At 44.4% G+C, this 24524-nt stretch overlaps 1 protein-coding gene across 4 annotated transcripts in view; it reads right to left on the bottom strand.

Annotated features, from left to right (window-relative positions):
• The window catches only part of LOC143784306 (germinal-center associated nuclear protein-like), a 176393-nt gene that overhangs the window by 120433 nt on the left and 31436 nt on the right, over positions 1-24524 (bottom strand). For all 4 annotated transcript variants that reach the window (XM_077272430.1, XM_077272431.1, XM_077272429.1 and 1 more), the window contains exon 2: positions 1303-3760. In XM_077272430.1, coding sequence (XP_077128545.1) covers positions 1303-3724 — 2422 coding nt within the window. In that variant the 5' untranslated portion in view covers positions 3725-3760. The remainder of the gene's footprint in view (positions 1-1302; positions 3761-24524) is intronic.

The following is a 24524-nucleotide window of genomic DNA, read 5'->3' as shown; positions in this document are numbered from 1 at the left end:
TGGTTCAAGGTTCTCTGGTCTGATGAGACCAAGATCGAGATCTTTGGTGCCAACCACACACGTGACGTTTGGAGACTGGATGGCACTGCATACGACCCCAAGAATACCATCCCTACAGTCAAGCATGGTGGTGGCAGCATCATGCTGTGGGGCTGTTTCTCAGCCAAGGGGCCTGGCCATCTGGTCCGCATCCATGGGAAGATGGATAGCACGGCCTACCTGGAGATTTTGGCCAAGAACCTCCGTTCCTCCATCAAGGATTTTAAGATGGATCGTCATTTCATCTTCCAACAAGACAACGACCCAAAGCAGACAGCCAAGAAAACCAAGGCCTGGTTCAAGAGGCAAAAAAATCAAGGTGTTGCAGTGGCCTAGTCAGTCTCCTGACCTTAACCCAATTGAAAACTTGTGGAAGGAGCTCAAGATTAAAGTCCACATGAGACACCCAAAGAACCTAGATAACTTGGAGAAGATATGCATGGAGGAGTGGGCCAAGATAACTCCAGAGACATGTGCCTGATCAGGTCTTATAAAAGACGATTATTAGCTGTAATTGCAAACAAAGGTTATTCCACAAAATATTAAACCTAGGGGTTGAATAATAATTGACCCACACTTTTATGTTTAAAATTTATAAAAATTTAACTGAGCAACAAAACTTTTTGGTTTGTAAGATTTATGCATCTGTTAATAAATCCTGCTCTTGTTTGAAGTTTGAAGGCTCTAACTTATTTGCATCTTATTAAACCTGCTAAATCTGCAGGGGGTTGAATACTACTTGTAGGCATTGTATGTTAACTCATAGTTTTGATGCCTTCAGTGTGAATGTACAATTTTCATAGTCATGAAAATACAGAAAAATCTTTAAATGAGGTGTATCTAAACTTTTGGTCTTTAATGTATAGATAGATAGATAGATAGAAAAAAAAAAAAAAGGGGAACAGCACAGAAACACTTATCTTTGGGTGCAAGGGCCCCAGACAACCAGTCCACCGATCATCCAAGTTCCATAAAATTTCAAAAAAAAAAAAAAAAAAAAAAAGAGGCAGCACTCCATTTTTCCCGTGGAAATATATGCAGGGTTTAATTTACCCACATGTTCAGGCAACGTTTCAGCTCGCAATAAGCCGTTCTCAAGGCTTGGAAAAATGGAGTGCTGCCTCTTCTTTTGAAATGTTATATTAGAGAATATATATATATATATATATATATATATATCTATCTATATCTATCTATATCTATCTATCTCTTTATGGACATTGTAGAACAGAAAAATAAACTTGGGGAAAAAGGTGCTCTTACGTTCAATTTCAGGCAGTAGTTCTCCTTCTTCCAGCAAGGGTCGAATTCTTCCAGATTTCAATTCACTAGGTCCACCTGAAGAATTGTCTCTAGGAGATCCTTGCTGGTTTGGCCCCAGAAAGGAAACCATTCTGGTAGGTGTTGCATGACCTACACTTGTCATTTGGGACTTATTAAAATTTACTTGACTTGATAAACCGGCTGAGATAGTTTTAACAGATTCAGTTTGACTGGAACCTAAAAGAGGTCTGATAGTTGGTTGATTTTTGGATGGAGAATTGGCATCTGTCACTTTGGGCTGTGGAGAAACGTTATCGCCTTTTTTAATTTCTCTTCCACGCTGCGTTTTCATTTGACTTTTCACAACATCAAACAAGCTCCTAACATAGATGTTAGCACCTCCTTTTAAATCCCGGTTCAACCGACTAGACCTCTTAATGGGTAGATGTTCGCTATGGGGATCTGAAGAAGCTTCACCTGAAATAGCTGCATCATTTCTACGTGGTGAGCGATCATGCTCTTCTCTTCTTGGCTCTTCAGCAAAACTAGTGAAACTACTATTCGCACTTGCAAACGAAGGTCTGGGTGTTCCTGCTTCTCCTTTGCTTTTCTTATCTGAAGACATAGAGAATAAGTTGAGGTTCCCAGATGTAGAGGATGATGTAGAAGCTCCAAAGAGGGGTTGATCTTTTGACTCCTTTTTACCTGACATGCTAAAAGAAGGTGCGGAAGTTTCATCCGATTTAGTTGCTCCGGTTAGGATCGGCTTGAAAGTTGTATAAGCAGGAGGTTTGAAACTGTGCTCAGAATTAGATGCCACCTGTGTAAAAGTGGAGTCCGCGGCACTAGAACTGGTACTTATCTGTGTGGTGGCACCAAACACACTTCCAGTCTGCCCAGTGGAAATACTTGATGACTGACCAAAAACTGACATTTTCTCAGTTGCTGGCGCCTTGCTAATTTGTGTTGATTGAGTGATTCCAAATGCAGAAGATGCTTGCCCAGGTTGTGCACTGACAGAACCAGATTCCTGCTTACTAAATGAAGGCTGGAAGCCAGGTGACTGACCAAAAATATTACTTTGCCCACTGTTTACCTGTCCAAATGCAGACATTTGACTATTACCATTTGCCCCAGATTGGGTGGAGCTTGTCTGACTAAAACCTTGCCCAGTCACATTCTGCGCAAACATAGCTGTCTGGTTTGAGGGTGTCTGGCCAAACAAAAATCTATTGCTAGGGGATTGTTGTCCAAATTGTGGACCCTGATTTGAGCCATCTTCGGATGGTCTGGATGCCTGAGATGACTCAGATGCTGCCTGGGCAAATATTGAAGTATTGCTTCCAAAGGCTGTGGTTGACTGACTAGTTGTAGGTTGTGTAAAGAAAGATGCAGATTGGTTGGTAGTCGCCTGGGCAAAGACAGATGTAGATTGGCTAGTTGGTACTTGAGCAAAAGGAGATGTATTTTTGCTGGGAGTAGTTTGTCCAAACATAGAGGATTGACTGGTACCGCTTTGTCCGAATGTTGGACCAGTTTGCCCAGTAGAAGTTTGTCCAAATGCAGGTACTGATTGTGTATTGGTTGTATTTCCAAATACGGACGAGGACTGCCCGGTAGTTGTCAGCCCAAAGGCAGAACCAGTTTGTCCCAAAGATTGTTGTGCAAAAGCAGTAGCAGACTGATTATTAGCAGCCTGTCCAAATGCAAAGCCAGAGTGTCCTGTTGTAGCCTGTCCAAAGGCTGGAGCAGACGGAGCAGAAGAAACCTGCCCAAATGCAGGAGCAGATGGAGCAGATGTGGCCTGTCCAAATACAGGTGTAGACTGACTAGAAGTGCCCTGTCCAAATACTAGGGTAAACTGTGAAGAAGTACCTTGTCCAAAAGAAGGTGCTGACAGACCAGTGGCCTGCCCAAATGAAGGTACAGACTGCCCTGAACTGGACTGTCCAAACAGCGGAGCAGTCTGTCCAGATGTGGGTAGTCCAAACACTGAAGTATTAGCTGCTTGTCCAAACGTAGGAGCCGCCTGCCCAGAGGTGGACTGCCCAAATATAGAACTAGACTGGCCAGAAGAAGCTTGACCAAAGAGTTGCCCTGAAGAAGAATGCTGTCCAAATGTAGGAGCCAACAGTCCACCACTTGTCTGGCCAAATGCTGGAGTGGTTTGTGCTGAATTAGTCTGTCCAAAGATAGAAGATTGGTTTAAAGTATTCTGCCCAAAAACTGTGGAAGATTGGCTGTTACTGAGTTGTCCAAACACCGGGGCTGACTGGCCACTAGATTGCTGGCCAAATGCAGGGGCAGGCTGTGCAGTTGCATTTTGGCCAAATAATGTTGTCTGCCCAAACATAATTGCATTCTGATTTTGTGAATTGGGGTTTGAGGTTTGCTGTCCACTAAAATAATTGTTACTATTCATCGTTTGGTGGCGTCACAAAACTCGTGCCTTCAAAACCTATTGAAACACAGAAAAGCAAGATTAAAATCACAAAAAATGATGATTTAAGCTATACAATATTGTAGTCTGACAGTTATCAAGACAGTTATCAATTTAACTGCATTAAAGGGAACTTATTACCTACTAAAACCCCATTTACTACTGCAGATATATTGGTAACCTGCAGATAAATAGCATTAAAATCACATCTGCCAGGCGTACTGGAATTTCAGGAGTGATGAACTTCAAGTGGTTTTTAGCTAAAAATTTATGCATTTAAGTAAAAATAAAATAATCACATTGGCCCCAAAGATATGCAATCTTTAATTCTTGGATAAACCCTTTAAAGGGAATCTGTCACCAAAGTATTGCCACCTAATCTGAGAGCAGAATAAAATAACGAAAGAGACCCTGATTTCAGAGAGGTGTCACTTACTGGTCTATCAGCAAGGGTTTATCACTAGAGGACTAGTAAGCCTAGTAAGTCCTCCATATTCATCCGCTCTGTGTACACTGTGCATAGGCAGAAAGCTGCCAATAAGTGGTGGGGGCGGGGTTATACAAAGCTCAGCATTCAGAGCTCTGGTAAACGTGCATCAGATAAAACAGGGATTTAATCAAAACTACAGAAAGCAGCGGAGTAAGTGAAACTGCTGGAATCAGGGTCTCTGTCCCCACATTACCCTGCTCTCAGCTGGGAGAGAAAAAAACCTGATGGCATTGCCTTTAAATAGTTCCATCCACCTTGGTTTAAAAAGTGAGATGGGTAAATCTCAGAGATTAACCCCTTACTGCAATTGGACTGAATAGTACGTCCAATGGCAGAACCCCCGCTTTGATGTGGGCTCCCGCGGTGAGCCCGCATCGAAGCTGGAACATTTCAGCTGTTTTGAACAGCTGACATGTGCCCGCAATAGGCGTGGGTGGAATCGTGATTCGCCCGCGCCTACTAACTAGTTAAATTCTACTATCAAACTCTGACAGCGACATTTAACGCGAGCTTCCATCCTTCGGGCCGGAAATACGCGCACCGCTGGCCCCGTGATGTGATCAGGGGTCATCGGTTCGTCGGCATACCATCCAGAGGTCTCCTTGAGACCTCTATGGTTGTTGATGCCAGATTGCTATGAGAGCCACCCTGTGGTCGGCACTCATAGCAATGCAGTAAATCTACTACATAGGGGCGATCTGAGCATCGCCTCTATGTAGCAGAGCCGATCAGACTATGCCAGCTTGTAGCCTCCTATGGAGACTATTGAAGCATGCCAAAACTTAAAGAAAAATAGTTTTAAAAATATATAAAAAAAAATAATTTTAAATCACTCCCTTTCACCCCATTCAAAATAAAAAAGTAAAAAAAAAAATTTTTTTAAAAATCAAACCTACACATATTTGGTATCACCGCGTTCAGAATCGCCCGATCTATCAATAAAAAAAAGGATTAATTTGATTGCTAAACGGCGTAGCGAGAAATAAAATCAAAACGCCAGAAATTCATTTTTTTGGTCGCCGCAACATTGCATTAAAATACAATAACTAAAACCATCTGCTCGGCAAGCGAAAAATAAGCCCTCACCAGACCCGAGATCACGAAAAATGGAGACTCTATGAGTATCAGAAAATGGCGCAATTTTTTTTTTTTAAAGCAAACTTTGGATTTTTATTTTCCCCACTTAGACAAAAAAGAACCTAGACATGTTTGGTTTCTATGAACCCGTAATGACCTGGAGAATCATAATGGTGGTCAGTTTGGGCATTTAGTGAACCTAGCAAAAAGCTAAACAAAAAACCAGTGTGGCATTGCAAGTTTTTTGCAATTTCACTGCACTTGGAATTTTTTTCCCATTTTCTAGTACACGACATGGTAAATCCAATGATGTCGTTCAAAAGTACAACTCGTCCCGCAAAAAAATAAGCCCTCGCATGGATATATTGACGGAAAAATAAAAAGTTATGGCTCTGGTAAAGAGGGGAACGAAAAACAAAAAACGCAAAACCGAAAAAAGCTCTGGGGGTTAAGGGGTTAAATACCCTCCTGCTCCTGAAGCTGCTGCTATATAGATCTCTATAAGAACACCCCAAAGCAGAAAGCGACACTCAGCGCTCCATACATCACTTACAATGTAACACAGAGGAGGATCGCTGACAAGTCATGTGACCAGATGAACTACAAGCTTCAGCATTCCCTGTGAGTGAAAGCTACACATACTTTTTGTGTGATATCACAACAAATGACTGGATTCAAGTTAGTCTGCAGTTAGCTATTACTTATTAGTTAGCTATTCGATTTTCCATGCATGATGAATTATACATAGAGTGGATATTGTTTGGGTAACATTTTGATCAGGACTTTGAGATGTTTATTTTGACTACTTGTGGTCCTGGGTTATTCACATAAATCGCTTATGTCGCACATAATCAAACGCACTCAATCGTACGCAAGTTCAATTTGAAAACAGGTACCCTGGACCACTGGTACTCAAAACGAACATATCAATGTCCTGAATAATATTTGCCAAAAAAAAATATCAACTCTGTGCGTAGTACAGAAGTTATACACGTAAATCGCTTATGTCACGAATAATCAAATGCACTCAATCTAACAAATTTTGCCCCAAAAATTCAGAACTCTATGTATAGTTGAAGAATTATACAAAATATGCTAACTCCACATGTGACACATTTTATCGGTACCTCACTGTTTGCTATCACAACTTACTTGAAGTTTCCATAAGGGCTTAACCCACTAATCTATGTTTAATTCAAGGGTTGTTGAACAGATGCTAAGTTTGTGTGTGAAATTACACTTAATAAAGTTTTATGTCATCAAATTATCTATATGTAATTGTATCGTCATTCTTAACCTTTTTTTAACTTTACATAGTGGTTCTTGTGTAGACATGGGGGTCAGTGGGTGCTCTCGTCCGCTGTCCCGACCGCCTTTACAAAGACAGCATGGACTATGGCTCATCCCAACTGAACGCCCGACCTCCTCAACAGTGGGTGGAACACTACTCAGACAACACAGGGTGAGGGAATCGCAATATTAAGACTTTCTTGGATCTCCAATTAATGGCATATATCACACAACCAGCAAAACACAAAATGTAACAGGCAACAGTTTCTCACCCTTCCACTGGCTCACCAAGGATTATAATATACGTTCATCAGAGCTTCCAGGGCTACTTACTCCAAGCCAGCAGCACCCAGCTTTCGGCGGGCACCCACCGAGAACGGAATAATGCCAGATTTAGGAAGCTGACTGAGTACCGCAAATTCTGTAGTCAGGTGACTGGATTGTCCCAAGCTGTATACCATCCTTATGTAGTCTTTGATATCTCAGCCGAATCCTTGCATTCGATGCTGAAGTCCATGTAGTATTATAATCCATGTTCAGTTATGGCCTGCCAATCGGATCCGCAGATCAAAAATTGGTACCATGCAGCGAGAGACTTGGTCACTGGACAGTCCTTCTATACCCCTGAGCTCTCAATTCAGACTTGGGGCTTCATGATTGGTGGAATAAGAGTGTGCTAGATTGGCTAGATTCCAAGCCGCAAACATATTATCCTTAGTACTAATGGTGTCTAAAGGTACCTTCACACTGAGCGACTTTAGAACGATAGCGATCCGTGACGTTGCAGCGTCCTGGATAGTGATATCGTTGTGTTTGACACGCAGCAGCGATCAGGATCCTGCTGTGACATCGTTGGTCGGAGCTAGAAGGCCAGCACCTTATTTCGCTGCTGGATCTCCCGCTTTCATTGCTGCATCGGCGTGTGTGACACCGATCCAGCGATGTCTTCACTGGTAACCAGGGTAAACATGTTTACCCTGGTTACCATTGTAAATGTAAAAAAAACCAAACAGTACATACTTACATTCCGGTGTCTGTCCCCTCGCCGTCAGCTTCCCACACTGACTGAGCGCCGGCCGGCCGTAAAGCACAGCGGTGACGTCACCGCTCTGCTTTACGGCCGGCGCGCGCTGAGACAGTGCAGGGAAGCTGAGGCCGGGGGACAGACACCGGAATGTAAGTATGTACTGTTTTGTTTTTTTTTTTACATTTACAATGGTAACCAGGGTAAACATCGGGTTACTAAGCGCGGCCCTGCGCTTAGTAACCCGATGTTTACCCTGGTTACCAGGGGACTTCGGCATCGTTGGTCACTGGAGAGCTGTCTGTGTGACTGCTCCCCAGCGACTACACAGCGACGCTGCAGCGATCGGCAATGTTGCCTATATCGCTGCAGCGTCGCTTAATGTGACGGTACCTTAATTGATTTATCTGAGTCTGTGACCTTCCCTGGCAAAGGTAATTACATTACATTGAGTCAACAGGAACTGTAAACCTACACTACTTAAGGTACCTTCACACTAACCGACTTTACAACGATAACGATAGCGATCCGTGACGTTGCAGCGTCCTGGATAGCGATATCGTTGTGTTTGACACGCAGCAGCGATCTGGATCCTGCTGTGATATCGCTGGTCATTGCTGAAAGTTCAGAACTTTATTTGGTCGTCAGATCGGCGTGTATCGTTGTGTTTGACAGCAAAAGCAACGATGCCAGCGATGTTTTACAATGGTAACCAGGGTAAATATCGGGTTACTAAGCGCAGGGCCGCGCTTAGTAACCCGATATTTACCTTGGTTACCATTGTAAAAGTAAAAAAAACAAACAGTACATACTCACATTCCGGTGTCTGTCACACGTCCCTCACCTTCCGCTTCCCGCACTGACTGAGTGCCGGCCGTAAAGTGAAAGCAGAGCACAGCGGTGACATCGTCACCGCTGTGCTCTGCTTTCACTTTACGGCCGGCACTGCGGGAAGTGAACGGCGAGGGACCTGACGGACACCGGAATGTAAGTATGTACTGTTTTGGTTTTTTTTTACATTTACGATGGTAACCACGGTAAACCGGGTTACTAAGCGCGGCCCTGCGCTTAGTAACCCGATGTTTACCCTGGTTACCCAGGGACCTCGGCATCGTTGGTCGCTGGAGACCTGTCTGTGTGCCGGCCGTAAAGTAAAAGCACAGCACAGCGGCGACGTCACCGCTGTGCTGTTACTGCCAGCACTCACAGTCAGTGCGGGAAGCAGATGGCGAGGGACGCGGCAGACACCGGAATGTAAGTATGTACTGTTAGTTTTTTTTTACATTTACGATGGTAACCAGGGTAAACATCGGGTTACTAAGCGCGGCCCTGCGCTTAGTAACCCGATGGTTACCCTGGTTACCCGGGGACTTCGGCATCGTTGGTCGCTGGAGAGCTGTCTGTGTGACAGCTCCCCAACGACCACACAACGACTTACCAATGATCACGGCCAGGTCGTATCGCTGGTCGTGATCGTTGGTAAATCGTTTAGTGTAACGGTACCTTTACACAGTAACCTCAAGTCTGAATTTCAGTGTTGTTGTGTTTGTCCTGTTTGAAAGTTAAATTTATATTTGGGTATAAAAAATATCCAATATGTTTAAGAATAAAAGTAAATGATGAGATCAGTCTCAACATCTTACTTAAAAATGTACTTGCTTCATGTACATTTTTTGAATCATTTTTGTTTTGATATCTCAAAAAGGTTAGATATTGGAGGTCTTGCTTTAAAATTTTTGTCTTAATACGAAACTGCTACAGTATGTATAAATATTGTTGACAAGTATCATCTTGTCAACTAGTGTGCAAGGAAGTAGTGCTTCAAATAGATATTCATACTCTATGTATTATAGGCACAAATTATGTGCAATTAAATTAATTTATAATATTAGAAAGTATACATATTATAAATGCTTATTATATTCATGTCACTGACAATAATTTCAAAATATGTGGATTATTAAGTTTTATGTACCTGATCAAGGTTGTTGATTTAGTAGTATGGTTTTAGTAAACTGATTATTAGACATAAATTTTATTTCACCAAGAAAAGCAATGGGGGCACCACGATCAGTGGGACTCAAACCCAGGCCTGAAAAAGCTTAGAATCATATATGAAGAAAAAGGGTAGGCCTGACAAAACGGGAGTCACCACCATATAGATATAAGATATAAGATAACAACTTTATTTCACACTTATGCAAAAGACAGAACACTTAAAAACATTAAAAACAAGGGGATGACACATATCCCTTAGCAAACAAAGAGCCTATAATAAGGCCACAGCACCGCACCCCCAACAAAAGGGTTAAATACACATGCCAATATGGTGAACAACCTGCCCTAAAGAATGGTCAAATGGCTGAAAATAACCAGTCCCCCCGGTCCATGCAGTGACTCAAATGTAAAGGTAAGGTGCATGCCTAATAGCAACTGTACCAGCACCCCATGATGACGTGAGATCTGAAAGACAGCAATGATAAACACGATCCTACATATTATAATGTGTCCGGCTAGACAAAATGCTGTAGACAGACATGGATGACATACCCACCGAAGGAGAAAGGACCGGTGACCTGAAGCGCAAGGGCAAGAAATAACCCGTAGATGCCAATAGTGGGCAAAACTACATGCAAGGGCATGTGTACCCTAGAAGAGGTGAGTGCGGGCAGCAGACACCCAACGCGTGTCGCCACGCTGTGGTGGCTTCGTCAGGGGTGATGTCTGCATGCCCTGCCTTCTGCTTAAATAAAGAATCTGCGGTAACTTACCAGCTAACAGCTGTGTGGGCGGGTGGACCGCATGGAGTGGCTGCAATGGCGTTTCTACCTGCCGGGCCCGGCGTGTAGCTACTGCGCATGCGCCGGCGTCCCAGAGCGGAAGTGTGAACTCCGCTCATGGTTGCCGTGGCAGCGCATACACAGTGGTGGAAAGCGCTTGCGCAAAGGAAGAGAGAGGATAAAATGAAAACAAAACAATGAAAAACTCCAAAAACCTGTCTGGGGTAAAACATTATGATTAACAACAAGGAGCGTGGTGCCCCAAGGTACAGAGTAATAGTACTGAGGCCCAAGTGTAGAGTGGGCGAACTATGTAATTAAAGGGAGAAGAAAAAAAAAAAAAAAGGTTAACCCTATCTATGTTCATAAAAGGCCCAAAACCACCATGAGCAATGATGCTAGCAGAACACTGAAGAATATGGTATGCACTATCATAATAGGCGGCATTTCATGAAAGAAGAAACAAAACACTCAAAAAATACTAAAATACCAGAATAAATAAGCTATTCAACAGGTATGAACATATTGGGAGCCAAATACATGGCTACAACCACACAGAAAATATAAAAAGCAAGACTGTGCACACAGCTAATTGTCCAGTTCATTGTTTATAAAAACCGGTAAACAAAAGGTCTTCATTAATGCCAAAAGGAATGACACAATTCAGGTCAAAAATCCACTTGGATTCCCGCTTTAGAAGTTCAAGGGTGACATTTCCACCCCTCATGTTCATATTTACTGCTTCAAGTCCTAGAATCTTCGTGCCAGCCCACTGTGAATTATGTTCAACCAAATAATGCGCCGCCACTGATGTAAGTGTTTTCCCCTTAGCCTTGTCCCTTTGTGCTGTGGTAATATTGGAGAGATGTTGCTGTATACGTCTCCTGAGCTCCTGTGTGGTTTGGCCCACATAGACTTTAGGGCATGGGCACACCAACGCATAGATCAAATTCCGGGACCTGCAATTGAAGTAGGTCTTGGGTCACGGGAGATAGAGGACATGATTTGTTCATCTTGGACCTGTTGCTGTTTGTTTTGGACCAAAACTATTTTATTTTTGATCGTGTCTACTACAGGCAAGTAAGGGGCACTGCTATGGGGGCACGTTGTGCCCCTTCGTATGCCAACCTCTCTTTGGGTTGGTGGGAGGCTACAAGGGTATACTACTCGGAATATTTTGCAGAACATGTCATTAAGTGGTTCCGCTATATTGACGACGTTGTCTTTATCTGGACAGGTACTCAGGAACTCTGCAAGGATTTTGTGAATACTCTGAACGATAATCCTTGGAATATCCATCTTACATCTCATTATTACCAGACGGAAATTGACTTCCTGGATTTGAAATTGCAGGTGAGGGGTCGGCAAATTCAGACAACCCTTTATCGGAAGCCAACGGCTACGAATAGCCTCCTTCATTTCGATAGCTTCCACCCCCTGCATTTGAAAATGGGTATCCCCAAGGGTCAATTTTTAAGAGTTAGGAGGAATTGCAGTGAGCGCGGGGATTTCACTAGACATTCCCGTGAGCTCACTGCACGTTTCCGTGAGAGGGGTTACCCCAAGCGGGTCATCTCCCGGGCTCTCTCAGTGGCTAACAGCAATAGGGATGACCTGCTACAAGGCAGACACAGGACTAAAGAGAAGCCGCTTGGTATAATTACAGCCTTTAATAATCAGTGGCAAGATCTACGAGGGATCCTGTCTAAATATTGGGGTATTTTACAGAGTGAGTCGAAACTCCTCCCCCATATTGCCCCCCAACTAAATCTGGTGGCTAGGAGGGCCAGGAGCTTTAGGGATCGATTGAGCCACAGTCACTTTCAGCGACCAGTCACCAGGCTTGGCAGAGGGGTCAGACTCAGGGGTACCTTCCCGTGTGGAAACTGCAGTATCTGCCCCTTCACCAGTCGTGATGAGAAAATTATGGTGCCTTTCTTGTCTTTACAGACGCCTACCAAGACCTACTTCAATTGCAGATCCCGGAATTTGATCTATGCGTTGGTGTGCCCATGCCCTAAAGTCTATGTGGGCCAAACCACACAGGAGCTCAGGAGACGTATACAGCAACATCTCTCCAATATTACCACAGCACAAAGGGACAAGGCTAAGGGGAAAACACTTACATCAGTGGCGGCGCATTATTTGGTTGAACATAATTCACAGTGGGCTGGCACGAAGATTCTAGGACTTGAAGCAGTAAATATTAACATGAGGGGTGGAAATGTCACCCTTGAACTTCTAAAGCGGGAATCCAAGTGGATTTTTGACCTGAATTGTGTCATTCCTTTTGGCATTAATGAAGACCTTTTGTTTACCGGTTTTTATAAACAATGAACTGGACAATTAGCTGTGTGCACAGTCTTGCTTTTTATATTTTCTGTGTGGTTGTAGCCATGTATTTGGCTCCCAATGTGTTCATACCTGTTGAATAGCTTATTTATTCTGGTATTTTTGTATTTTTTGAGTGTTTTGTTTCTTCTTTCATGAAATGCCGCCTATTATAGTGCATACCATATTCTTCAGTGTTCTGCTAGCATCATTGCTCATGGTGGTTTTGGGCCTTTTATGAACATAGATAGGGTTAACCTTTTTTTTTTTTTTCTTCTCCCTTTAATTACATAGTTCGCCCACTCTACACTTGGGCCTCAGTACTATTACTCTGTACCTTGGGGCACCACGCTCCTTGTTGTTAATCATAATGTTTTACCCCAGACAGGTTTTTGGAGTTTTTCATTGTTTTGTTTTCATTTTATCCTCTCTCTTCCTTTGCGCAAGCGCTTTCCACCACTGTGTATGCGCTGCCACGGCAACCATGAGCGGAGTTCACACTTCCGCTCTGGGACGCCGGCGCATGCGCAGTAGCTACACGCCGGGCCCGGCAGGTAGAAACGCCATTGCAGCCACTCCATGCGGTCCACCCGCCCACACAGCTGTTAGCTGGTAAGTTACCGCAGATTCTTTATTTAAGCAGAAGGCAGGGCATGCAGACATCACCCCTGACGAAGCCACCACAGCGTGGCGACACGCGTTGGGTGTCTGCTGCCCGCACTCACCTCTTCTAGGGTACACATGCCCTTGCATGTAGTTTTGCCCACTACTGGCATCTACGGGTTATTTCTTGCCCTTGCGCTTCAGGTCACCGGTCCTTTCTCCTTCGGTGGGTATGTCATCCATGTCTGTCTACAGCATTTTGTCTAGCAGGACACATTATAATATGTAGGATCGTGTTTATCATTGCTGTCTTTCAGATCTCACGTCATCATGGGGTGCTGGTACAGTTGCTATTAGGCATGCACCTTACCTTTACATTTGAGTCACTGCATGGACCGGGGGGACTGGTTATTTTCAGCCATTTGACCATTCTTTAGGGCAGGTTGTTCACCATATTGGCATGTGTATTTAACCCTTTTGTTGGGGGTGCGGTGCTGTGGCCTTATTATAGGCTCTTTGTTTGCTAAGGGATATGTGTCATCCCCTTGTTTTTAAGTGTTCTGTCTTTTGCATAAGTGTGAAATAAAGTTGTTATCTTATATCTTATATCTATATGGTGGTGACTCCCGTTTTGTCAGGCCTACCCTTTTTCTTCATATATGACACAAATTTTATTTGTTACCAATCCTTGTAATATCTTTGAAATGCAACTAAAGTGAGTTGTGTCATTGTAAAAAGTGGAACATTCATGCATTTTAAATACAGTGGATAATTTTAATGTGCATAAAATTTTTAGGTTGTTGGCTTAGGAATGTTTTGATGTACGAAGAGCAGCCATAGGCACATTAAGATTTTTAAAAGGCAGATAAGAGACTTTAGTTATGTCTCAGTGGTTGAGTCTATACCCATCGTTGAACTAACAGGTTTGAGTTTACGAAACGTTACAACGTGCATGTTAGCTATTGCAGGGCGTATATTTGTGTGGCTATCTTGCATCAGGGTTGTATGATTGGCGTTCTAGTTGGCTTAGGCATGAAAATATGTGTGGTCTGTTGTCATGTTTATAGTCTTTGTGGTGATAGGGAATGTTGTCCATTGTAAAGGTGACGTAACAACATTACATGCACTTACATTTACATTATAACCCTAATGCGGCACACTGAGCACTTAAAAAAAAAACATTACATACACTTACATTAAAATATTACACACCTATGCCACTCTGAACACGTAATAAAAATATAAATCACCTGGTTAGCTTGGTAATACAAAATTGAGATTTCATAAACACAAATTAAGTGTTGTGTCTGTCATTGTCCATTAGAATGTTTTTTTAATTTCCTAAGTAACGCAAGTATGTTTCCATGAAAATGATAAATGGCACAGAATAATAATCTTTGGGTCTGAATTGGTTATTTGTGAAATGAATTAATTTGACTTATTTCATAGGGGAAGATAGTACAATCTGCTTTCTATGTTTATTACATTGTTTGTTGAATATGCTAAAGGATATACCTTAAATCACAGGTTCTAAATTTGCACAAAGAGGAGAGTGTTATTCATTTGGAAACACTCGTTTTTGTTTTCTATCAATGTTAAATGTAAAAATAACCACACCACGCCATGACATCTAATGTCTTCTTATAGACAAATAAGCTCACTGTCCATTGCACTTCAGACAGTGATCTTTGTTTCCAGCATTCCGATACTGCAATATCGTGTATCGGCTGATATTCGCTGTATCGAAGTTCCGATACTGAGTTCCAATACTTTTACAATATCGAATACCAGAATCGGAAGTTCCCATAATGCAATGAGCCAGTTTTAATCTATTCAGCCAATGAGGATCCTAAGAAGTGAGGGCACATCCTGTTAGGCATGTTAGCCATGTTAACTAATGGCATGGCTGAGATTGGCTGCTCAAATGATGTCATGATGCACTATAATGGAGTGTGGGCGGTGCGTGGGCGGAGACTGCGTGTCTGTGTGTGGGCGGGGTCTGTGTGTGACCGTCGGTGGTCTGTGCGGGCCTGCCGGGGGTCTGTATGGGCCTCTCGGGGGTCTGTACGGGCCTGCCCGGGGGTCTTTGTGTCTTTGTTCAGCCATTGTCTGATAGTACGACAAGTCCCATCGGCTATGCCTGCTACAATGACAGTGATTGACACACTAGCCAATGATGGGACAGTAGTAGTCCCATCATCCGGCTAATGTGTGGATTGTTAAAAAAAAAAAAAAAAACACAAACATACATACTACATACATACATACATACATACATACATACATACCACATACATACATACCACATACATACATACCACATGAAGGTACAGATGGTTGACCTTGTGGAGACCAAAACATCCAACACCGCGGAGACACCATCACGTGTTTCTCAATGCAGTGATCCAGAACACTGCCCCAATATGCAAATGCATGTAGAGTAGCTGCGGAGACACCATCACGTGTTTCTCAACGCTAGTTGACAAGATGATACTTGTCAACAATATTTATACATACACTGTAGCAGTTTCGTATTAAAGACAAAAATTTTAAAGCAAGACCTCCAATATCTAACCTTTTTGAGTTATCAAAACAAAAATGATTCAAAAAATGTACATTAAGCAAGTACATTTTTAAGTAAGATGTTGAGACTGATCTCATCATTTACTTTTATTCTTAAACATATTGGATATTTTTTATACCCAAATATAAATTTAACTTTCAAACAGGACAAACACAACAACACTGAAATTCAGACTTGAGGTTACAGACAGTGTAAGTTAACTCCAGTATGCCAATTCAACACAAATCCTTAGCATGGACAGATGACGTTCACAGACAATCCTCAAAGTAGGGCCACTATGGCATACTTCGATGGCTTCCAAGTGAGTGTATCACTTCAGAACAGATCAGTGATGACATGGACTCTTTCAATGCATAGCATGGGTTGACTTTCTTAACCCCTTCATGACCCAGCCTATTTTGGCCTTAATGACCTTGCCATTTTTTGCAATTCTGACCAGTGTCCCTTTATGAGGTAATAACTCAGGAACGCTTCAACGGATCCTTGCGGTTCTGAGATTGTTTTTTCGTGACATATTGGGCTTCATGTTAGTGGTAAATTTAGGTCGATAACTTCTGAGTTTATTTGTGAAAAAAACGGAAATTTGGCGAAAATTTTGAAAATTTAGCAATTTTCACATTTTGAATTTTTATTCTGTTAAACCAGAGAGTTATGTGACACAAAATAGTTAATAAATAACATTTCCCACATGTCTACTTTACATCAGCACAATTTTGGAAAGAAAATTTTTTTTTGCTAGGAAGTTATAAGGGTTAAAATTTGACCAGTGATTTCTCATTTTTACAACAAAATTTACAAAACCATTTTTTTTAGGGACCACCTCACATTTGAAGTCAGTTTGAGGGTTCTATATGGCTGAAAATACCCAAAAGTGACACCATTCTAAAAACTGCACCCCTCAAGGTGCTCAAAACCACATTCAAGAAGTTTATTAACCCTTCAGGTGTTTCACAGCAGCAGAAGCAACAAATAGGAGAAAAATTAACATTTAACTTTTTAGTCACAAAAATGATCTTTTCGCAACAATTTTTTTATTTTCCCAAGGGTAAAAGGAGAAACTGGACCACGGATGTTGTTGTCCAATTTGTCCTGAGTACGCTGATGCCTCATATGTGGGGGTAAACCACTGTTTGGGCGCACGGCAGGGCTCGGAAGGGAAGGAGCGCCATTTGACTTTTTGAATGAAAAATTGGCTCCAATCTTTAGCGGACACCATGTCGCGTTTGGAGAACCCCCGTGTGCCTAAACATTGGAGCTCCCCCACAAGTGACCCCATTTTGGAAACTAGACCCCCCAAGGAACGTATCTAGAAGCATAGTGAGCACTTTAAACCCCCAGGTGCTTCACAAATTAATCCGTAAAAATGAAAAAGTACTTTTTTTTTCACACAAATTTTCTTTTAGCCTCAATTTTTTCATTTTCACATGGGCAACAGAATAAAATGGATCCTAAAATTTGTTGGGCAATTTCTCCTGAGTACGCAGATACCTCATATGTGGGGGTAAACCACTGTTTGGGTGCACGGCAAGGCTTGGAAGGGAAGGCGCGCCATTTGACTTTTTCAATGGAAAATTAGCTCCAATCGTTAGTGGACACCATGTTGCGTTCGGAGAGCCCCTGTGTGCCTAAACATTGGAGCTCCCCTACAAGTGACCCCATTTTGGAAACTAGACCCCCCAAGGAACTAATCTAGATGTATAGTGAGCACTTAAAACCCCCAGGTGCTTCACAGAAGTTTATAACGCAGAGCCATGAAAATAAAAAAATATTTTTCTTTCCTCAAAAATGATTTTTAGCCCGGAGTTTTTTATTTTCCCAAGGATAATAGGAGAAATTGGACCCCAAATGTTGTTGTCCAGTTTGTCCTGAGTACGATGATACCCCATATGTGGGGGTAAACCACTGTTTGGGCGCACGGCAGGGCTCGGAAGGGAAGGCACGCCATTTGGCTTTTTGAATGGAAAATTAGCTTCAATCATTAGCGGACACCATGTCGCGTTTGGAGAGCCCCTGTGTGCCTAAACATTGGAGCTCCCCTACAAGTGACCCCATTTTGGAAACTAGACCCCCCAAGGAACTAATCTAGATGTATAGTGAGCACTTAAAACCCCCAGGTGCTTCACAGAAGTTTATAACGCAGAGCCATGAAAATAAAAAATTATTTTTCTTTCCTCAAAAATGATTTTTTTACCCACAATGTTTTATTTTCCCAAGGGTAACAGGAGAAATTGGACCCCAAAAGTTGTTGTGCAGTTTCTCCTGAGTACGCTGATACCCCATATGTGGGGGTAAACCACTGTTTTGGCACACGTCGGGGAGCGGAAGGGAAGTAGTGACGTTTTGAAATGCAGACTTTAATGGAATGCTCTGCGGGCGTCACGTTGCATTTGCAGAGCCCCTGATGTGCCTAAACAGTAGGAACTCCCCACAATTGACCCCACTTTGGAAACTAGACCCACAAGGGAACTTATCTAGATGTGTGGTGAGCACTTTGAACCCCCAAGTGCTTCACAGAAGTTTATAACGCAGAGCCGTGAAAATAAAAAATGTGTTTTCTTTCCTCAAAAATATTTTTTTAGCCCAGAATTTTTTAATTTTCCCAAGGGTAACAGGAAAAATTTGACCCCAAAAGTTGTTGTCCAGTTTCTCCTGAGTACGCTGATACCCCATATGTGGGGGTAAACCACTGTTTGGGCACATGGCGGGGCTCGGAAGGGAAGTAGTGACGATTTGGAATGCAGACTTTGATGGAATGATCTGCGGGAATCATGTTACGTTTGCAGAGCCCCTGATGTGCCTAAACAGTAGAAACCCCCCACAAGTGACCCCATTTTGGAAACTAGACCCCCCACGGAACTTATCTAGATGTGTGGTGAGCACGTTCAACCCCCAAGTGCTTCACAGAAGTTTACAACGCAGAGCCGTGAAAATAAAAAATAATTTTTCTTTCCTCAAAAAAGATGTTTTAGCAAGCAATTGTTTATTTTCACAAGGGTAACAGGAGAAATTGGACCCCAATATGTGTTGCCCAGTTTGTTGTGAGTACGCTGATACCTCATATGTGGGGGTAAACCACTGTTTGGGCGCACGTCAGGGATCGGAAGGGAAGTAGTGACATTTGAAATGCAGACTTTGATGGAATGGTCTGCGGGCGTCATGTTGCATTTGCAGAGCCCCTGATGTGCCTAAACAGTAGAAACACCCCACAAGTGACCCCATTTTGGAAACAAGACCCCAAAAGGATCTTATCTAGATGTGTGGTGAGCACTTTCAACCCCCAAGTGTTTCACATAAGTTTATAACGTAGAGCCGTGAAAATAAAAAATAATTGTTCTTTCCTCAAAATTATGTTTTAGCAAGTAATTTTTTTTTTTGCAAAGGTAACAGGAGAAATTGGACCCCAATAGTTGTTGCCCAGTTTGTCCTGAGTACGCTGGTATCCCATATGTGGGGGTAAACCACTGTTTGGGCGCACGTCGGGGCTTGGAAGGGAGGGCGCACCATTTGACTTTTTGAACGCAAGATTGGCTGGAATCAATGGTGGCGCCATGTTGCATTTGGAGACCCCTGATGTGCCTAAACAGTGGAAACCCCTCAATTCTAACTTCAACACTAACCCCAACACACCGCTAACCCTAATCCCAACTGTAGCCATAACCATAATCACAACCCTAACCCCAACACACCCCTAACCACAACCCTAACCCCAACACACCCGTAACCCTAAATCCAACCCTAATCCTAACCCTAATCCCAACCCTACCCACAACTGTAACCCCAACACAACCCTAACCCTATCCTTAACCCTAACCACAAGCCTAATCTTAACCCTATTTCCAACCCTAGCCCTAATTCCAACCCTAAGGGTACCGTCTCACATAACGATTTACCAACGATCACGACCAGCGATACGACCTGGCCGTGATCGTTGGAAAGTCATTGTGTGGTCGCTGGGGAGCTGTCACACAGACCGCTCTCCAGCGACCAACGATGCCAAGGTCCCAGGTAACCAGGGTAAACATCGGGTTACTAAGCGCAGGGCCGCGCTTAGTAACCCGATGTTTACCGTGGTTACTAGCGTAAAAGTAAAAAAAAAAAAACGTACATACTCACATTTCGGTGTCCTTCAGGTCCCTTGCCGTCTGCTTCCCGCTCTGACTGAGTGCCGCCATACAGTGAGAGCAGAGCGCAGCGGTGACGTCACTGCTGTGCTGTGCTCTCACTTTCCGGCCGGCAGACAGTCATAGCGGGAAGCAGACGGCAAGGGACCTGAAGGACACCGAAATGTGAGTATGTACGTTTTTGTTTTTTTTTTACTTTTACGCTGGTAACCACGGTAAACATCGGGTTACTAAGCGCGGCCCTGCGCTTAGTAACCCGATGTTTACCCTGGTTTCAAGTGAATGCATCGCTGGATCGCTGTCACACACAACGATCCAGCGATGACAGCGGGAGATCCAGCGACGAAAGAAAGTTCCAAACGATCTGCTACGACGTACGATTCTCAGCAGGGTCCCTGATCGCTGCTGCGTGTCAGACACAGCGATATCGTATGGATATCGCTGGAACGTCACGGATCGTACCGTCGTAGCGACCAAAGTGCCACTGTGAGACGGTACCCTAACTCTAATTCCAACCCTAACCCTAAGGCTATGTGCCCACTTTGCGGATTCGTGTGAGATTTTTCCGCACCATTTTTGAAAAATCCGCAGGTAAAAGGCACTGCGTTTTACCTACGGATTTACAGCGGATTTCCAGTGTTTTTTTGTGCGGATTTCACCTGCGGATTCCTATTGAGGAACAGGTGTAAAACGCTGCGGAATCCGCACAAAGAATTGACATGCTGCGGAAAATACAACGCAGCGATTCTGCATGGAATTTTCCGCACCATGGGCACAGCGGATTTGGTTTTCCTTAGGTGTACATGGTACTGTAAACCTGATGGAAAACTGCTTCGAATTCGCAGCGGCCAATCCGCTGCGTATCCGCGGCCGATCCGCTGCGGATCCGCTGCGGATCCGCTGCGTATCCGCGGCCGATCCGCGGCCGATCCGCTGCCGATCCGCTGCCGATCCGCTGCCGATCCGCTGCCGATCCGCTGCCGATCCGCGGCCGATCCGCGGCCGATCCGCGGCCGATCCGCTGCCGATCCGCTGCCGATCCGCTGCCGATCCGCTGCCGATCCGCTCTGTGTGCACATGCCATAACCCTACCCCTAACCCTACCCGTAACCCTAACCCTACCCCTAACCCTAACCCTAGTGGAAAAAGAAAAAAAAAAAAGTCTTTATTTTATTATTGTCCCTATGGGGGTGATAAAGGGGGGGGGTATTTATTATTTTTTTTATTTTGATCGCTGTGATAGAACCTACCACAGCGATCAAAATGTACCTGTAAGGAATCTGCCGACTGGCAGATTCGGCGGGCGCACTGAGCATGCGCCGGCCATTTTCCAAGATGGCGGCGCCCAGCGAGGAGACGGCCGGACACCGGGAGGATCGGTAAGTATGAAGGGGTGGTGGGGGGGGTGATCGGAGCACAGGGGGGGTAATCGGAGCACAGGGGGGGTGAATACTAACAAGGAGGGAGCGGACAGGAGGACGGGGGAGCCGGCAGGCGGACGGAGGGGACCGGACCCCATAACAGAGGCCTGGGGGGGCGATCGGTGGGTGTGGGGGGGGTCACGTGAATATTTCCAGCCATGGCCGATGATATTGCAGCATCGGCCATGGCTGGATTGTAATATTTCACCAGTTTTTTAGGTGAAATATTACAAATCGCTCTGATTGGCAGTTTCACTTTCAACAGCCAATCAGAGCGATCGTAGCCACGGGGGGGTGAAGCCACCCCCCCTGGGCTGAAGCACCACTCCCCCTCTCCCTGCAGATCGGGTAAAATAGGAATTAACCCCTTCACCCGATCTGCAGGGACGCGATCATTCCATGACGCATACGCTGCGTCATAGGTCGGGAAGGCACAGACTTTCATGACGCAGCGTATGCGTCAAAGGTCGGGAAGGGGTTAAAATTTGGTCACACATGATGGTATTCTGTTTATTACCATGTGATAAGCCCCTCATTGTTTCTACAAGACTCTAAAGGTACCGTCACACAAAGCGACGCTGCAGCGATATAGACAACGAGCCGATCGCTGCAGCGTCGCCGTTTAGGTCGCTGTAGAGATATCAAACACAGCAGCTCCAGAATGATGCAGGAGCGATCCAGTGACGTAACGGTGACGCACTTATCGTTATCACAGGTCGTTAGCTCCATGTTTAACATCGCTGGCATCGTTGCTTTTGCTGTCAAACACAACGATACACGCCGATCTGACGACCAAATAAAGTTCTGGACTTCTAGCTCCAACCAGCGATATCACAGCGGGATCCAGATCGCTGCTGCGTGTCAAACACAACGATATCGCTATCCAGGACGCTGCAACGTCACGGATCGTTGTCGTTCTCGTTGCAAAGTCGTTTAGTGTGAAGGTACCTTAAAGGGAACCTGTCACCCCCAAAATGGCTGGTGAACTAAGCTCACCGTCATCAGGGGCTTATCTACAGCATTCTGTAATGCTGTAGATAAGCCGCCGATGTTACCTGAAAGAGGAGAAAAAGACGTTAGATTATACTCACCCAAGGGCGGTCCCGTTGCGGTCCGGTCGGATGGGTGTCTCCGGTCCGCTCCGGCGCCTCCCATCTTCATTCCATGACGTCCTCTTCGGGTCGTGGCTCCGGCGCCTGCGCACTGCAGTACTTTGCTCAACAGGGCAGACAAAGTACGCCTGCGCCGGAGCCGCGGCGTAAAGACCCGAAGAGGATGTCATGGAATGAAGATGGGAGGCGCCGGAGCGGACCGGAGACACCCATCCGACCGGACCGCAGCGGGACTGCCCCTGGGTGAGTATAATCTAACGTCTTTTTCTCCTCTTTCAGGTAACATCGGTGGCTTATCTACAGCATTAGAGAATGCTGTAGATAAGCCCCTGATGCCGGTGAGCTTACGTCACCAGCCATTTTGGAGGTGACAGGTTCCCTTTAACCCCTTCACCCCCGGAGCTTTTTCCGTTTTTTCAGTTTCGTTTTTCGCTCCCCTCCTTCCCAGAGCCATAACTTTTTTTATTTTTCCGTCAATTTGGCCATGTGAGGGCTTGTTTCTTGCGGGACGAGTTGTAATTTTGAACGACATCATTGGTTTTACCATGTCGTGTACTAGAAGACGGGAAAAAAATTCCAAGTGCAGTGAAATTGCAAAAAAAGTGCAATCCCACACTTGTTTTTTGCTTGGCTATTTTGCTAGGTTCACTAAATTCTAAAACTGACCTGCCATTATGATTCTCCAGGTCAGTACGAGTTCATAGACACCTAACAGGACTAGGTTATTTTTCACCTAAGTGGTGAAAAAAATTTCCAAACTTTGCAAAAAAAAAAAAAAAAAATTGCGCCATTTTCCGATACTCGTAGCGTCTCCATTTTTCGTGATCTGGGGTCAGGTGAGGGCTTACTTTTTGCGTGCCGAGCTGGCGTTTTTAATGATAGCATTTTGGTGTAGATACATTCTTTTGATCGCCCGTTATTGCATTTTAATGCAATATCGAGGTGACCAAAAAAAACGTAATTCTAGCGTTTCGATTTTTTTTCTCATTACGCCATTTAGCGATCAGGTTAACGCTTTTTTTATTGATATATCGGGCGATTCTGAACGCGGCGATACCAAATATGTGTAGGTTTGATTTTTTTTATTGATTTATTTTGATTGGGGCGAAAGGGGGGTGATTTAAACTTTTATATTTTTTTATTTTTTTCACTTTTTTTTTACTTTTTTTTTTTTTCACTTTTGGCATGCTTCTATAGCCTCCATGGGAGGCTAGAAGCAGGCACAGCCCGATCGGCTCTGCTATGTAGCAGCGATCATAAGATCGCTGCTACACAGCAGAATTGCAGGTGTGCTGTGAGCGCCGACCACAGGGTGGCGCTCACAGCTACCGAGGATCAGTAACCATAGAGGTCTCGAGGACCTCTATGGTTACCTTCCTGACACATCGCCGACCCCCGATCATGTGACGGGGGTCGGCGATGACATAATTTCCGGCCACCCGGCCGGATGCGGTAGTTAAATGCCGCTGTCTGCGTTTGACAGCGGCATTTAACTAGTTAATGGGCGCGGGCGGATCGCGATTCCGCTCGCGCTCATTGCGCGCACATGTCAGCTGTACAAAACAGCTGACATGTCGCGGCTTTAACCCCTTCCCGACCTGTGACACAGCGTATGCGTCATGAAAGTCGGTGCCAATCCGACCTGTGACGCATATGCTGTGTCACAGAATGATCGCGTCCCTGCAGATCGGGTGAAGGGGTTAACTCCTATTTTACCCGATCTGCAGAGACAGGGGGAGTTGTACTTCAGCCCAGGGGGGGGTGGCTTTGCCCCCACGTGGCTACGATCGCTCTGATTGGCTGTTGCACTTTCAACAGCCAATCAGAGCAATTTGCAATATTTCACCTATGAAAATGGTGAAATATTGCAATCCAGCCATGGCCGATGCTGCAATAGCATCTGCCATGGCTGGAAATCATGTTCTGCCCCCCCCCCCCCCCCAATCTCC

The sequence above is a fragment of the Ranitomeya variabilis genome, chromosome 7, assembly GCF_051348905.1.
Source record: "Ranitomeya variabilis isolate aRanVar5 chromosome 7, aRanVar5.hap1, whole genome shotgun sequence".
NCBI classification, from domain to species: Eukaryota; Metazoa; Chordata; class Amphibia; order Anura; family Dendrobatidae; genus Ranitomeya; species Ranitomeya variabilis.
Note: the sequence above shows the minus strand (reverse complement) of the source record. Positions and strands in the feature narration are given on the sequence as shown.